This window comes from Lepisosteus oculatus, chromosome 9 (assembly GCF_040954835.1).
Source record: "Lepisosteus oculatus isolate fLepOcu1 chromosome 9, fLepOcu1.hap2, whole genome shotgun sequence".
NCBI lineage: Eukaryota > Metazoa > Chordata > Actinopteri > Semionotiformes > Lepisosteidae > Lepisosteus > Lepisosteus oculatus.
Genome location: NC_090704.1, coordinates 40,012,781 through 40,029,495, shown reverse-complemented (window position 1 = coordinate 40,029,495; position 16,715 = coordinate 40,012,781). Strand labels below are relative to the sequence as shown.

Below are 16,715 nucleotides of genomic sequence, written 5' to 3'. Positions count from 1 at the left end.
TGTAACAAGAGCCACTTCTGAGAAATTAGCTTTTGTCTTCACTATCCTTCAACCATGATACACAGCAATAGAGACAGCTTTCATCAATGGAGGAACTGACCGGTTCATCCCCTGCAGACAATAAGTGGACCACTAGAGCCATCTATCAGCAGATCTTGTTGGAATGCCTGCCTGACATGCAGTATGGGTGAAGCAGTAAATTGGACACTTTGTGTCACTGAAACGTCAATGTTGTCCTGATTGTACAGGCTCCCTTCAATTTCAACCCATCTTTTACTCTCCAGCAGATATTCCCAATCCTCTCCAAAGCCGGGTTTGGCAAGCAGCAGTTTAACACAAATTAAGGCTGGAACTAAGATACACCTTGAATTCATTCAGCCTGGAATATACAACACAGAATTATGTCATTCCTATAATATTTTGATCAAATACACTTGTTCATAGCTGTTGCTGATAAGATCTTGTGAATTGTAAATTCAGCTCTTCTGTTTGTAATAATGTATGTAGCTTTTTTCACAGCTTTTCAGAAAATTTACCAAAAATGCATGGTCCATAATAATTAAATTATTTTTGTAATAAATCAGAATATAGACTGCAATAGGTTTACTTGACATAAAATGCAAAAGTGATTTTCTCATTTTGCACTTGGTTTCATGTGAATCTGTATGGATTTCTGTGCTGACATCTACAGCCCTGTCTATTGATCATGAGGTTTCAAGCCTGAATAAACACAAAAACTGCCATCAACCAGCTAGTATGATTAAGTTACTGTTTTAGAAACCTGGTGCTTTCACCACACTGAAACAAGAAATATTTCAAGCCACAAATCTTGTAATGTACAGAGCTGTGAGACGACTTTACCTCATTAAGCCTCACTAGTTTCCACATTATGTATTCTAGAACCATGGTTTCTGAAGCTAATGTGTTTATGGTGCTCAGTTTGTACAACCATTAAGCCCTGCTTAAACTCTGTAAAGAATTATCTTTTAATAATTGCTAACTTCTATATTAACATAAGCCAGTAACCAACAGTCACTAGGGAAGAATACTGACTTGTATAGCATTTTCAAAATTAATTTATCCATAAGGATATACGTATGGAATATTATTAACCTGCCACTAACACTGATAAGACTCTTTGAAGTGTATCTCTTCTGTTGCACAGAACAGCTGGAGAAAGACTTTGTATAATCACACAACTGTGATTTGTTCATTAGTAAATCTCTTGAGTCTGCAAGAAGGCAACCAGTCTGTACCTTTCAGAGGTATAATGTGAATCATGCTTCTTCTTCAATTTACACCTACAGTAGATCTGGATACAACACCTTTTAAAAGGAAAGTTATTTTAAAACATCAGTAGAACATGATAATGCTGTGTTGTCTGTAAATGTATGTTAAGCTCCTTAGGACTGGCAAATCAATGGCTGGAAAAGTCTGGAATTTTAAAATGTCATATTCAGAATTTATTTCTACTCACTACAGTGGAATGCCGAATGAGTTAAAAATAAGAGTCCAGTGTTGCTAAAAAAGTAAAAGCATTCACTCCAGTGGAGTTCTGTGAGCTCAGGGTTAGCTGGTTTCTTTCGGACACTGTGGAAGTTGTGGCATGTGAAACAAGTTGAATGGATGGGTGGGAACAGCTTGGCGGCTCCTTCACAATCTCCTTATTCTGTTACTATAATCACAGTTACAACCTTTATTTCATCTAGCACCTTTCACGGTACATCATCTCCATAAAAACCCTTATTTTGGTTAGGAGGATTGAAAACTGGATTTTAATGTTCCTCTTCTTTGAAAAACACAAACATGGGCTCACAAGATGTCTGTCTCAAAGGGGTGTGTGCTTCATGCTGACCATAAAACCTGGTCTTTTGCATTACATTACAGCTGCAATATAGTGAAAGTCTAATAGTGGGACATTTGCTGTTTGCCATGACCAACAGCTCATTCAGCCTACCTCCTTGTAACACCTCTTACAACACCACCAGCAAGGGAAGGTCATTGCTTTAGAAGAAAATCTAGAAATCCTGAATTTTAAAAATAATTCACAGGGGAAAAGGGTGGTAACTTCAAGAAATCCATCAGCAATATGTATGCCCAGTAAAAGTAGTGTCAGGACTACAGCTGCAAAAAGCCTTAAAGAGGGCTGGATGGTTTAGTGTTGAGGTGTCAGAGTAATCATTTCCTGCCAAAGCAGGGCTGGCACTCTGGGACACTAAAACAGTTCATGCCTTGCAGGATACTTTATTTATACAAGACCCCTGACAGATCTAGAATAACAAACATAAGGGTGTCTTTTGAAAGCCAGAGCTGCATGCAAGACCACACAAAGCACATCGTGGAATTTACAGGGAGTCATAAAAGTGTGTTCCACAGGGAAGAATGACTATTTCTGTAGGAATGTTGGACTATTTAAAAGTCCTATAAATTTTTCCGTATTTTTTATATAGGGACTTTAATTGGTCATCTTTTTAGTTCAGACAGTTTAATTTTATGATAACAAAGGTATGTTGTAATGTTTACAGTGTACCAGTGTGTTTCGTCTGTATACTTACGTCAATGATGCCCGACCGAGGCAATAGGGGCTGAGGGCTTCTTTGTATTGGTCTGTTTTTGCTTTAGAAATTCACAGAACTGAGCAGTTATGCCATTATTTACAGATTACTTTTGAATAAATTCAAAGCCAGAGGTAAAGGACCATCCTTTGAAGAGCTATGTTTGTCAAAGGACGGCAATAGAGTACTCTGCAGCTGCTCCTCTGCTGCACAGCTTTGCTTTTTACTCACAGCAGGACTATGCGTAGAAAAAAAAGCTGGAAAACCACTTCGACGAGAATGTTTGATTACAGAAACAAAAGTTTTGGAATAGCCAGAACCATCTGCACTTTTGAAGCAGCGTGAGCTGGGAGCTGTGGAATCATTGCAGCCAGTAGCACTGACAAGGGACTGAGAAGAAGACTGGATGTTTTGAATTTCTGTCAAATTAAAATGATAAGTGAAAGATCAATTATATCAGGACTGTAAAAGACTCCTTTTTGGGGGGATTTTTGACCTTACATTTTCTGGAGAATAAAGACCTCTCAGATTACAAGGAAAAATCCTGTTGGAGAAACAAAGTTGTTCATCAATGGAGTACTTTTCTCTTTTTTAAACCTATTTCTATTAATGTAAACATTGCATTTTTGCTGGTATATGTGCACTTGACTTGGAAGCAGCTATAGTGTTTTGGATAGGAGAGTGACCTAACAGGTTGTTATGAAGTGCTTTTTATATTTTTTGTTTGAACATTGTGATTCCAAACCATGGAATACCAGTGACATAAGGTACTATAAGAAGCACAGGACCACTCCTGCTTCTGTTTTCATTTTGTGACACACATTTTCACCACATTTATTTTAAAAATAAAAAGCCTGGATTAAAATCAAAATGGAATCCTTGTACACATCAGTGACTGATCAGAATAGCCCGTTTCATTTCGACTCTTCGAGCGATCCCCTCCACGGTGACAGCGGCCCTCAGACCTGCCTGTTTGACGCACTGATGGCTGTCCTCTACCTGGGCGTTTGCGTCGTGGGACTTGCTGGGAACTCCCTGGTGATCATTACCATATTGAAATTGGACAAGATGGAATCAGCCACCACAGTTTACATCTTCAATCTGGCTTTGGCAGATGGCTTGTTTATGGTGGGGATGCCCTTTATAGCACTGCAGAATTTCCATCAACGCTGGGTGTTTGGCGACTTGGCATGCAAGCTAGTTATGATTCTCGATGGGATCAACCAGTTTACCAGTGTATTCTGCTTGACCTTCATGAGTATTGACCGCTACATGGCAGTGGTCAATCCCATCAGGTTCTCCAAATGGTGTACCCCAAGGAGAGCCAAGATGATCAGTGTCTTTCTGTGGTTTTTCTCCCTGTTGCCTGTTCTACCCATGGCGGTCCATTTCACAGTGATAGGCAGTACGTGTTCTTTAAATCCCCCGGGGTCGTTTGACATGTGGTGGTTAACCTTCATTATCTACACATTTACTCTTGGCTTTGCTTTACCTTTTATTGTCATGACAGCATGTTATGCTTCAATGCTGGTCAATTTAAAGTCTGGCATCAGTAGATTTCAGAATAGGGAGACCCAGCGCCTAGAAAAAAAACTAACCAAGATGGTTGTTGCTGTGGTGTTGGTCTTTGCTATATGCTGGTTGCCTTTCTATGTTTTCAATTTCTATTTCCTCCGGCATCCAGAAGATTTAACACCAGCCTTTGCAAAGGGTTTTGAATTTGTTGTGCTTCTGTCTTACTCCTGGAGCTGTGCTAACCCCATACTGTATGCCTGTCTCTCTGAAAAATTCAGGAAACACTTTCACACACTTCTGTGTCCCAAGAAAAGATCCCAAAGTCTCCATTTTGACACCAATGCCGATGGCTATGACTTGCATGACTTGAGTGGAATGGAGATGATCAGTATGGTGTAGATAATTGCTCCTGCAACATTGAGCTCTTTTGAGAATGCACAGACACCAGCTTTGGTTTGGATTATATTTCCTATAATCTTTTTAGTATTCCCCTTTGACTCACTTCCAAAGTTTGGCCTTTTTGTACGTCTGTATTAATGCTAAAACTATTTGTTTTACATTTTGAAACTCCTTTTCCCAGACTTCATTTGAAAGGGCTTTGTAACTAACAATCCATGTGAATAATGATATGCTGTAATCAACAGACATTAAATTTTATTTTTATGTTTTAGTATTATTATGCTGTATTTAGTCTCATACTGCAAAGTGTCACATTAGCTGCATTTGTATTATTAATTCACATCAATTTATGTATCTGAAACACAGAAAGAAAAAAATAAGCAAAACAAGTTTCAGTATTAACACAAAAAAGAACATTTACAGAAATGCCTCGTTAAGGGCGTCATTACTTCACCAACACTGCAAATTACTTGGCATGCCAGCTTTCCTGCTCCCCATCTGTCTTTCAGAAGCCAGCAACTGAGCAACAAGGGAATATGAGTGATGGCAGCATATGAAATGGATACAATAAGAAAGATGTTCACAATACTGTAGCACTCTCGGGATAAATAAGACAAAGAAAAGTCAAGATATGGTCTCTGCATATTCTCTGGTTCTAGAAGATGTTTTCTTTAATCCTGCCTTGTTTGCCATACATCCATCCATACACTTACATGGTCACTTCTTAAGCAAATGACATGCTTTTTCAGGCACATATTGCATACATTCCTGAAATCACCTTCTCTAGCAACATTCAGGTTGCCTGTGCACATGCAATGGGAGAGCAGGACATGGAACTCAGGGTTAAAGATATCACTATTAGGGTGCTCCCTAAGAAAAAAATAAAGTCTTTACTCAATTCTACTGGCTCCTCGGTTCAGTGCTTGATCTGACTTACAGTATGAAGAACTATGTGGATGAGGCATGCATCACTACAAGCCCGGAAATGAAGCTAGCCAGGTGCCAATTTAACCCTAACAATGCTGGTGGACTGGAGAAACTGGGTTAACCACCTTGCTCAAAGATAAAATAGTAGTGTCTGTAGTGGGAATGCAGACCCACAATCCTATGTTTAGGGACTGTGTCTGTCTTTGAAATTCCTGGTAATATTCCCCAAATTTTTATAGCTTTTCATAATCAAATAATCTGTTTTATTTTATTCTCTACTTATTTTTCAATGTTACATTTTTTGTCTGTAAGCAGCTAGGCCAATTTGATTACTTGTTATTTCACATGTTATGAAAGTAACAGAAATGACTAACCAAATGCAATGTTTATGAGGCTGTGTTTTTTTTTTAAATCAAAATATGGTGTAAGAAGTACTGTATGTCTGTTAGATTTACTCCGCACTTGAAATTAGTTCAGGTTTTGGACTGATGGAAATATGAATCATTTTTATTTCATCAAACTAATAGACCAAGTCATTAAAGCTTGTGTTCAGAGTCTACTGTAATGTGCTTGGGTCATTAAACTAAAAATGCATTTGTGAGTTTAAATGACCTCTTTCCAGAGTTATACCGTCATTATCAGTTTAAGATATTTCTTATTTGGAGTCAATGTCTCAGATTTATCAGCTGTAAAAAGCAGACAGATTTTACCCTTACAGAGAGAACTTTTCTTGCAACATAGAAAGAATACAAATTCTCATAAAAAAATCAAGATACATTTTTGTACCTTTTAGTTATTGGACACATATATTTAATTTCTTTTTAATTATGGTTCTACTAGTCCATTGCTTTTTTTCTGGTAAGCTTTAAAAGTAAAATAGACTTAAAAATGTAAATATTTTCAAATTAATTTTCATTACCTATGTTCTTACTTGCTGTCCTATTTCATTTCAGCTGTTCAAATGTGAATGTTTAGAGCTCACTTTTTCAATTCTCACTAGATGACATGAAAACACCTCTAAATTATAGGTTCTTACCTCTTTATTAATGTCTTCAACAGATGTGTCTTTCAGGACAGAGTTTAAGAAAAAATATTTTTAATTTAAGTGCCCAATAAATAAAATAAAAAAACCATGAAAACACATTAGTCAACTTAATGCATTAATGACTTAGTGGTGATTTGCCTCTTTGCTGTATGTGTTTCTCAAACTGATCCCTTACTTGAACTGATTCCTATAATGTCTAGTTTTAAAATGTGAAGGACGTTTTGTATTAAAAGTAAATAGAGCAGATAACTTCTGCACAGCGTTTTAAATCAGATGATGTTACAGATCCTAAATCTAAAAAGTGATAACTTGTTATAGAAACAAGTACAGCTGTTGATTTAAGGTAATTGGATTATTATTATAACTTCTAAATACAGTGCAAATGTTCTCCTGTGAATGCATATGTAGGTATAAACTTTAAATACATTAAAATTACTAATAAACTCCAGGTGTGTGTTGCTTTTTTAATCATACCACTTTCACAATCCTTGAATCCTACAGTGCCTCTGTAATGAAAAAAACAATGAAAATGGTAAAGTAAAGTTACAGTGCAATTAAAGGCACATAATTATCAATATAATTATTAGACAAAAAAGTAAATTGCAGAACCTTCACAAATGTTAAAGGCATGTATTTTAGTTATTTCCAGTGGTTAAAACCTAGTCTATAAGTACTTTAAGAAGTCTATATTTTGAGTACAGGTTGTCTAATCAGGTAATGATGTCAGGAATTGTAGCAAAGCTGCTGGTTTGGACCATGAGAAAGGTCTTTTCTGGAAATGTTCTGTTTAATACCAAAAGTATCCAAGTCCAAAAACTTTAAAAGAAGCCGTAGTCTGGGTAAAGTGCAAGAGTTTCGAGAGCCAAAAAGTCGATCAGATGAAAGTGTCTTTCCAAAAAGGTTGGATGAAGGTTGAGCTCGTGAGAGGGACCCTCAATATTGAGCGGAGACTGAGTGGAGTGAGAAGGTTTAAATAGGGAAGATCGTGTGGAATGATAATTGATTGATTAGTGCGTGAAAGTCTACGGTAAGAGGTGCTTGTGGGTCATTGGTCAATGCGGTGACATCTAAGTGCTCGTGTGCGGTTTGTGACAAATTATTAGATAATGTAATGAGAAAAGGCCAGGAAATAAAAGAATCCAGATTTATATGTCCCATTCCAAAATATGATGACAGTGTTACTAACCCTATAGGGTCACAAAACATTGGCAAATGGTGACATAGGGCCTAAGGGAATTATAAACTGAATTACTGTATATGATATTTAGACTTCTTTATTACTATGAGTAAACAAAATGCTTTTTGCTGCAGTGTGACATTTGTTCCAGCTGATGTAAATGTAAACTCAAAGGATGGCAAAGGATTCCAATCATCCAATTCTTTGCTGATGCAATGAAGGTATTTCTTTATTGGTTATATGTCAAGTGCTTTATATACATTATTCTTCCCACAAAGCAGGACCTAAGAAAAAGGAGGCATAGTGAGAAAGACAGAAAACAGCATCTAGGAAAATAATAAATGTGAATTAAAGAGGCTTCATTTCATTTACATGGAAAGACCAATTTCAGTTTAGAGAACAAACTCAAAAGACTTTGTGCTGCTCCTTGTTTGTCTTAATTAAGAAGCCTGCAGCCTGTAGTCCCTTTATTAATCAGTTTCCAAACACAAATGAGGACAGGACATCCTGAACAAAGAGCTTTGTTGTGTTACAGGCAAAGCAGGTTTTGTAGGATTCAAAACCTACAGAATTTATTTTCTCTGTGGCCCAGGCAAAAATATGTATTTGTGATCCCTCGCATACTCCACTTAGTATTCTTCCTGTGTGCTGTCTCAGTACCCGTTAAACCTAGTAACATGCTTATGAAGCAGTCGATGGAAAAGATTTGTTATTACTACCGCAAGTCATTTGCTAAAATGGTATTGTAGAAGTGCTTTTTCTTATCTCTTCCCAAAACTTACAGCAACTGTTCCTGAGCCTTCACTATCGCCATATCAGTGTAGCTAATTACTTGATAATGTTTTAATGTTTGCAGCACCACTGCATGTACATTAACCCTTCCTGGCTGCAGCTTGGTGCTGCCTGCTTGACTTCTTGACAGGCCTAACAGCAGGGGCACCCTAGAGATACTAGTCACAAACCTTCTGGGCCTTGTGAAAGTCAATCAATTAATCCATGAGATTCACCGCCAAAAGGGACTCTGTCTGTCTGTGTGGGTGGACTGTGTTTAAAGACTTTGAGAAACAAAAAATCTCTAAAAAGAAGTGCTAAGCACAATAATGCTATACATTTCTTCTGGAGTCCAGAGAATCAAGACAAGTGTTGATGTTCTTTAAAAAGAGGAGCTCAAAAACTAGTCACAACTTTGGCCCTGCTGACAATCACTTGAGTTAAAAATCTGGGTTTGTTTGCCAGCTGCTGTTGGTGACTACCCAATGAAAACTGGATAGGAAATGTATTATTTGGAGGTTTGGTGAAGCCTTCATTAATTAATTTCAGAGCTGGAATAATAGAAACAAAAACTCTTAATTGCTAGAAAAATGAACATCATGCATGGCAGGAAACACAGAATGGGTTTTAATCCTAGTGAAAATCTCAAAAGTAGCATATCAGTAAATACAGGGGTTATCTCAGCAAGCACAAGACAGATTTTCATAAAACTCACCTCTTGGCAAATGAAAAGAAACTATCTAATGAGTGTTAAAGTAAATACAGTACAATAAATCAAATTAGACAGAGAAGGATAATCTGCAGAGTATGTCCACTATCAATTAAAATCAACCATTTAAACACTCAAATCTCCCACAATGTTCACACTGCTAACATAATCCCTTCTTGGCCTAAGGGCCATGATTCTCTTGACTGCTGCCATCAGCTGCAATGTATTTATTGATTTAAAGAGAAAACTTCTGATAATCAATAAATCAAGGAATCACAATTCTACCTTTCATTTTCTGCCTTCCAATTGGAAGGCTCTGTTCACAAAGCACAGTGGATACCACACAAATCTCAGAAATGTGGATAAAAATATAGATGTAGCAACTGTACGATCTAAAATGCTTAAGTTCCTTAAATAGATGCCAGAGCTTTGGGAAAACCAGGTTCAGACTGTGTTTGACATTGATGACCATGTTATGAATAACATGAATGGGATGTTTCAGTTTTAAAAAAATTCAACATTTCATGACGTATTCAGGGTGCCAGTCCATCAAAGGGCACACACAGACACACACTCACACCAGGGCCAATCTTTCCAAAAGCCAATTAAGACATGCTACCAGCATGTCTTTGGACAGTGGGAGGGAAGCCACATGAATACATAGAGAATTTATAAACTCCATGGAAATAGCACCCCATGGCCAGAATTGAACCCAAGGCCTCAGCACTGAAAGACAGCAATTCTAACTGTGCCACCCTCTGTTTTTCATACTGTATGTGTTAAAAATAAGACTGCTTATTAATGGTATAGACAGGGGTGTGTCATGCTTATTGGGTTGTGAGACATTAGATGCAGTTTGGCACTCCATCATTGATTAACGGATATGCTCTCGCTGTTAAAAACGTTTACTTCTCATTTATCCAGCTGCTTCAAAAGATTTCATAGTGAGCCTGCATTTTAGCCTCACGATGAGGCCATAAAATATAGATTTTTCCCCCTTTTTAAAATGTCTACTGGGTGATTTTCTTTTTATTGATAGTAAAGATATTTCCTTGAAATGCAGTCACTAGGTTTCAGCCAATCTAGGACAAAGCCTACAGTACATGGAGACACACACGACGGTCAATGTTTCTGCATTTGATTGAATTCCTGGAATCCAATTTATTTACTGCATGTTTGCTTTTTTAAAGATGATGGATGATGGATGTACAGTAGAGACCACCGTTTGAAAGGAACGGATCCACACAACAATTTCTGACGTTCAACAAAATGGGGTCTTCCCATTCAAATGGATGGTTGAAGTCAGCAAGGAGATTGGCTATCATGTAAGGCCATGATATTGAAAGAATGACTGATAATCAGTTTCTTGGAACCCTTCATTTACCATGCTTTAACGCATCCTGTCTAAAACATATGGAAATACAGTAGGTCCCTTCACATTGTCTTTAAATTTATATTGTCTTCTGGTTTCTCAGACCAGATTGTCTCGTGAGGAATCCAATGTAGGTGTGGTTTCTAGACAGTAGTTCATGCTGCAATGTCAAAGCTGTGGCTTTGATTGATCGTATTAACATAACATAACATCACTTTATTAGCCCCTATACAATTTCTCGCATTAGGAATTCGACTTTTCACATACCCCAGCTTGCTCTCCATGAGACACAGACACACAGACAGGGAGAGAGAAGCTTGGGAAGCTTATTAAAATAGGGTACAATTCTTTACATAGTGTTTTGTATAATGCTGTTAAAGCTGATACCCTAGCATCGTTCAAGAAGATCTTTAGATCAACTTGCTGCCAATAAAAGGACAAGATAGATGGACCAAGTGTTCTCCTCTCATTTGTAACCTTTCATATTTTCCTAGTAACTACATTTGAGAACAAATAGCCTACAATAATGTAGAAATGCCAAGCCTTTTTACTCATGATGCATCTTGTAAATAGTGTAACATATTATGCAATTAATTAAGAAAATACCTAATAGGATTCACAGAAATGCCTAAAAGGTGGCACATTTTATACAAAGGGTCTGGAAATCTAGAATATTATTGGCAATAATTTAGCATTTAGTCTTGTGATGTGGAGGCTGTAAGGTGAGCACGAGGGCTCACCGAGGATGATGTCATGGAGTCTATTTAAGTACAGATACAGAATGTGAAAAAATAAGCATCCCCAAAATCACATCTCAGATCTGCGTCTTTTGTGTGGCACTCTTGTCTAACCAGGTTCAATAATCTAATTCCTCTGTCAGTCATATCATACCAGTCCTACAGGCTGGAAACAGTATAACCATTGCTGATAAAGGTCAGCCTGAGTATCCTAAAGCAGAGAAACAAAATTAATATAGAAAGAAATCATGACAATTTATTTAAAGCAAAATGCCACATTCACTCTGAACATGTTTGTGAGGACTGTCATACTAGCAGTAAATATTACAGTGAGAACTGTAAAATACAGACTGCATTGAGATTCCTGGATATAGGCAAATGACATAATCTCCCGAGACCTGCACTGTGCACACCTCAAGGTTTTACCTACTTAAATCTGAAAGACATTTTGATAAAACAAATGATAAACCAATACCAGACTTACACTCTGTGCTAAAACATAAGTAGAGTAACACGTGATACATAAACAAACAAAGTTATCAAGAAAAAAGATTACATTCTTACAATGCAATACTCTCTCTAATGACTTTGGTGTTCTGCTAATGGTAGACAATATTCACTTCAGCTACCAATAACATCCATGTCAGCATCTCTTTGCTATAGATACCATTTTATTTTTTTCTGCATCATGACTCTGTGATTATGAATTCCTTCGTCTTTGTTTTTTTTACAGGAATGTGTGTTTGTTTGACTTTCGTCTAAGCTTTAATCTGTTCTGATGGTTAATTTATTTTTCCGGGGGCTACAAGTGGTGTGCGTAATGAAAATTCTCAATACAGAAAGGGAAGAGCACCACTGATCACTGAATGTGCAATCCCATCGAAGGCAGGGATGAAATTCTGAAAGCTATGAACTTATCAAAAACACTGAATCTATGACAACTAGAAATAGTCAGGGCCACCAGACAGACATTCCCAGGAGCTGGGGTTAACTATGTTTTTAACAAAGTGTTACGAAGCACTGTACTACACCCAAATGCCAAAAAATGAAGAATCAACACAAATTTATACTGGATCTCTTGTGATACAGGCTAATAGAACAAGGCTTTCATACTCAGTTAAACTCCATGATATTTACAGATGATCATAAATTCCGCCCAGCAGTGGGAGCCTACATCACAGTTATGAAGAAAAATGTCATAGTAGAAAAGACAAATTTTATACGTGTGACTTCATTTGTTTTCCCTTTTATCCTAATGCAGGGTCTGAAATTGCTTGTGTTTTAAGAACATTTCAAGCCACTGCAACAACACTTTTGCATTATTTAAACGACATGACAGCATTTCTGCTGGGAAAAGCATAAAGTGGCATTATTTTTCACTCTGAGTCCATGAAGCGGAAAATAACGTATTCAAGGAATAAGGTCCAGCCAAATATAGAACACTGACACAATCCAAGTTCTCCAAAAGAGGGAGTGATCTAAAGCAAAGATAGCACTACTGTGACATTATTAAAAGTGCAATAGAGACAGCTACATTAACAATTTGTTTTATTGGGCAACAGAAAGAAAGTTTTTGACAGCTGTGTATGCTTTTAGAGGAAAGCATTAGAGATGTGAAAATAACATCAGAATAGTTTTGTGGAGACATATTCTAAAACAAAAAACTGTTCGAGCAAGATTCAATTCCAAACAAGCATAAAACCCTGTCTTTTCAGCCTCTACATGTTATTTTATCTGTTACATTGTGTATACATACTGTTAAATTACATTATTATTTTTCCACTGTGGTACATAAAACCCACTTAACCCCAAATGACTTATACGGGCAGTTTATCCTCACTAGGAAAACTGGCAAAATGGCTTTACCTAAAGGGGCAACTGAAACTTGCAGTGCAAAACTAAACAGTCCAATATACTGTATTACACACAGCAAGCAGAAGAATCCCGCAGATCATTTCAGTTCCAGCACACTATCCGGAATTGAGTGCAACAATGGAATTTGTCAAGACAAATGATAAATGTTGGTGTATATGTGTACTTAGTCATAGAGAGAGTCTGTTTTCTGGTCACCTGTTTTCTTTCACAGCTGGACATCTTGTAAGTCTGAATCTTTATAGCCATACCTATCCATTACACAAGGATTAGAATCTCTGCTCTTTTGGAAGTAGGCCATTTGGCATTGTTTGCACTGCACACTAAACATATTACATTCTCTGTGACTGCTACAGTGAAAATAATATCCCTTTGTATTGCACAGCCACCCATTTTGACCTGCTAATCTAATTTTTGATGTCTCCCAGAGCCCACCAGCAAGGTTTCCCAGTCCTTAGACGTCTGTCACCCCAAGACTTGCCATACAAAAAATAAATAAGTTACACCTATTACATATAACAGGACTACGTCTGAGAACCATTTTAATTCTACATATAGATATACATTAAATATAGTACATACAAAATATTATGACACATAAAATGAAGGCCAGCTTCCTTTCCATAATAAATCAATTAGAACAATTATTGTTTCAGGGCTCCTAAAGCTCAGTCTGACAGGCTGGGTTAGTAAAGGCAGGAGTTCAGAATGCAGACAGAGCACTGTGACCCAAGCATTGCCGACGTGAACTTGGGTCATGTCCCCTAGCTGACAGTGAGCTGGAACTCTGATGTGGTACCAAGGGATTGTTAGAGCATCACTGGAAATGGGTGGAACGATGCCAGCGAGACTAAAGGAATAGTAAGTAAAGGAGCTCTTACTGGGTAATTGAGTCTTACAAACATCTGGCAGTCCCAAACTAGGGGAGAATAGAATAAGGAGTAATTATTGGTTATTTCCAATGTAAAAATCAAAGAACAAGTTTCTAAAAACAAAGACTTTTTTGAATACACAATACATTTTTGCTCCAGAACAAAACTGAAAAGATCAAAAAATGGAAAAAAAATAAATACAATCCCCATCCTTGCTCTTTTTGTTCTACTTATTTTCATTTATTTTGTCATTTAAACATTGGAATTAGCTGAACTATATAAGAAGCTTTGAACATAGTCCTGTAGTTGTAGCAAAGACAGACAGATAAATGTATTCTTTTTGCACTTCACACAAAGTTCGGGGTTTGCAGTTGATTTCAGATATCTGTTCATTTTCTCAGTTATTCAGTTTAAGTCTCGTATAAGGTTTTTGAATAACAGGCTGATATTGTACTGCTGCTGATTTCTGTATTGCACCATAATGAGAAAATGGACGAGTGAGACTTGAGAGGCGTCATTTGCACTGTATCACAGCAGACAACTCAATAATGTGGCTTATATGTGTTGCAAAAGTACAGTTTCCACAGTAATGGGGACAATTCTTCTATGCAGTTTAAATTCTCCAATCCCAGTTTCACTTGTACTTAAACCCTTGCTTAACTTCTTTTAAGTATATATTCTGTGAATGACTGCAATAGAAAAGGGAGGTGAAGGTGATGAATCTCTCTGATTGCAAGCAAATTGAGTCTGCACAGATTTGTGCAGCATAAAATCAGATCCCCTCTTTTTTGGGCAGGGAATCCATGGTACTTCTTTGTATTGGGTTTTCAGATGTATTATCTCAGCGCAAGTTATGCACCATGTCTATAGCTTATAGGAGACACAAAACAGGGAACAAAATAACTCATGGTACCGTAAGTTATGGAGGAGAGAGTGGTTCATGGAATCAGAAGCTTGAGCATTGCAGTATTTTACTTTCCTAGAGCTCTTCAGAGTCAGAGAGTGAGACAGATGGGAATGTTACTTCTGGGATTATTTCATTGGAGGCTGGTGTAAGAGACAGCTCACGCAGGGTGACCCTTGGCCAGCCCTGTGAACAGACTGCTCAGAACCTGGTGCCTGGAGCCTTAAACATTGATCTGCTCTTTTAAAATGGATCTAAAACCACAGTACACAGTGTGAGTGTGAGGTGCATTTAGCCTATAACAAACAGACAGAATGTGGTTGGGCTATGTGACAGATCAGCTGGAGTAAAATAAGCCAGGGAAGACTTGGAGCAGTGTTTTTAATCAAATCATCACCTAGCTATGATCTGAAATCGAGGGAATATTCACATGAGAATTAAACAGATAGGTTGATGTATTTAACTGCAAAAGAACAGTGGATGGAAAGTGGGCGCCCATTTTGAAAGGAACAGATCTGCTAGGCTCCGTGAAGTCACAGTAGGCAACAGTTGCAGCTATTGGGCAGTATAAATGTGGCTTTTCTGTATCTTTCTGGGTCTACATGTAGCCATGTAAAGGCTATGATGGACTAGGTGGCTGCAAAGACACTAAGCTTTGACACAGAACAAACTAAATTGTAAAGGGCTGTTAAAACCCATGTACAGTACAGTACAGTAAATGAAGAAACAAAACACTGATGGACCAAAGACATTCATGTCAAAACCTCTGATCAACACCAAAGCTTAGGATGGAGAAGACAAAAGGCACTTTCTCTTCAGGGAAAAGTACTCTTGCACTGAAATGAGTGGGAAATGTGCCAATTTGACCTTCAGGGAAATAACGTCCTTAGCCATTCCAGTGGCTTTTCCTGTATGGATCTTGTAGCCAATGTGCAAGTTTTGCAGCTTAGAGAGTGCAGGATCACAAGATTTCTATGGCACATATTTCCTAGACTCAAGTGGAGGCATTATAATGGATAAGCCATTACGGTACTGAATTGCATTCTGCTAAACAACCATAAGCTTGCCAGGCAATGGCGCCCCCTATTGTTCAATTAATGAGTGAAGAATGGGGCACCATCCACTCTCTCTTATTGAAGTCATATACAGTATATGGGGAAAATAACTGACCAGTCAGTATTAATCAATTAGCAATGAAAAGCTAACACATTCATACAATACTGTTTGTTCAAACTATTTCAAATACTCATCTATTGCTGTTTCTAAACTCAGTCACACAAACAACTGTTAACTGCAGTCTGGAGTCACTTCTTCACTGAATTTCACGTTTTTTTTGTCTGATTTTCATTACGTTTTTCTTGAGAAAACGTTTGTGTATATAAATGCAGCCCCTTTCAGACCAAATATGTCGTACATTGTGCAGTAGCGCTATAAATCTTGGATATTTGGGTGTATCAGAATGTACTGCAAATACTGAGAAAATCAAGAGGAGACATGGCTCACTAATTCGTGGTACCACACAAACCTCCTACACTGCTATTTGACCACATTATTTAATCGTTTTCTGTGTTGGTGGACATTATATAAAAATAGAAAAATGTAATGCGAAATGAGAACAGTAGTGTTTTAGGTTTGGGACGGTTAATTCGCGATTATGATCACATATGAACCGCAAATCTGTTACCCGTTTTAAAAAAATGTGTTAAACGAACTGCAGAGATAGTTAAGAATTTGCGCTGTTAAGCCTTGAGAATGAAATAAATAACTCAAATAAATGTTTTTTTTTGGGGGGGGGCTGAAAAGGAATTAAGCCGCAGCGTTTGGACAACTGTGTGCACCCCACCCCCAAAAGACCTATAA

The 16,715-nt window shown here is 37.5% G+C and overlaps 1 protein-coding gene across 1 annotated transcript; it reads left to right on the top strand.

Moving 5' to 3' along the window:
- Positions 1 to 2,690: 2,690 nt before the first annotated feature.
- On the top strand, positions 2,691 to 6,889 carry LOC102686220 (somatostatin receptor type 2-like). Its single transcript, XM_015355978.2, has one exon. The coding sequence runs from the start codon at positions 3,426 to 3,428 to the stop codon at positions 4,467 to 4,469; it is 1,044 nt and encodes a 347-aa protein (XP_015211464.1). The 5' UTR covers positions 2,691 to 3,425; the 3' UTR covers positions 4,470 to 6,889.
- Positions 6,890 to 16,715: the final 9,826 nt, after the last annotated feature.

Excerpts from the sequence above, each read along its gene's own strand:
- LOC102686220 (XM_015355978.2), top strand. The coding sequence starts at position 3,426 with ATGGAATCCTTGTACACATCAGTGACTGATCAGAATAGCCCGTTTCAT.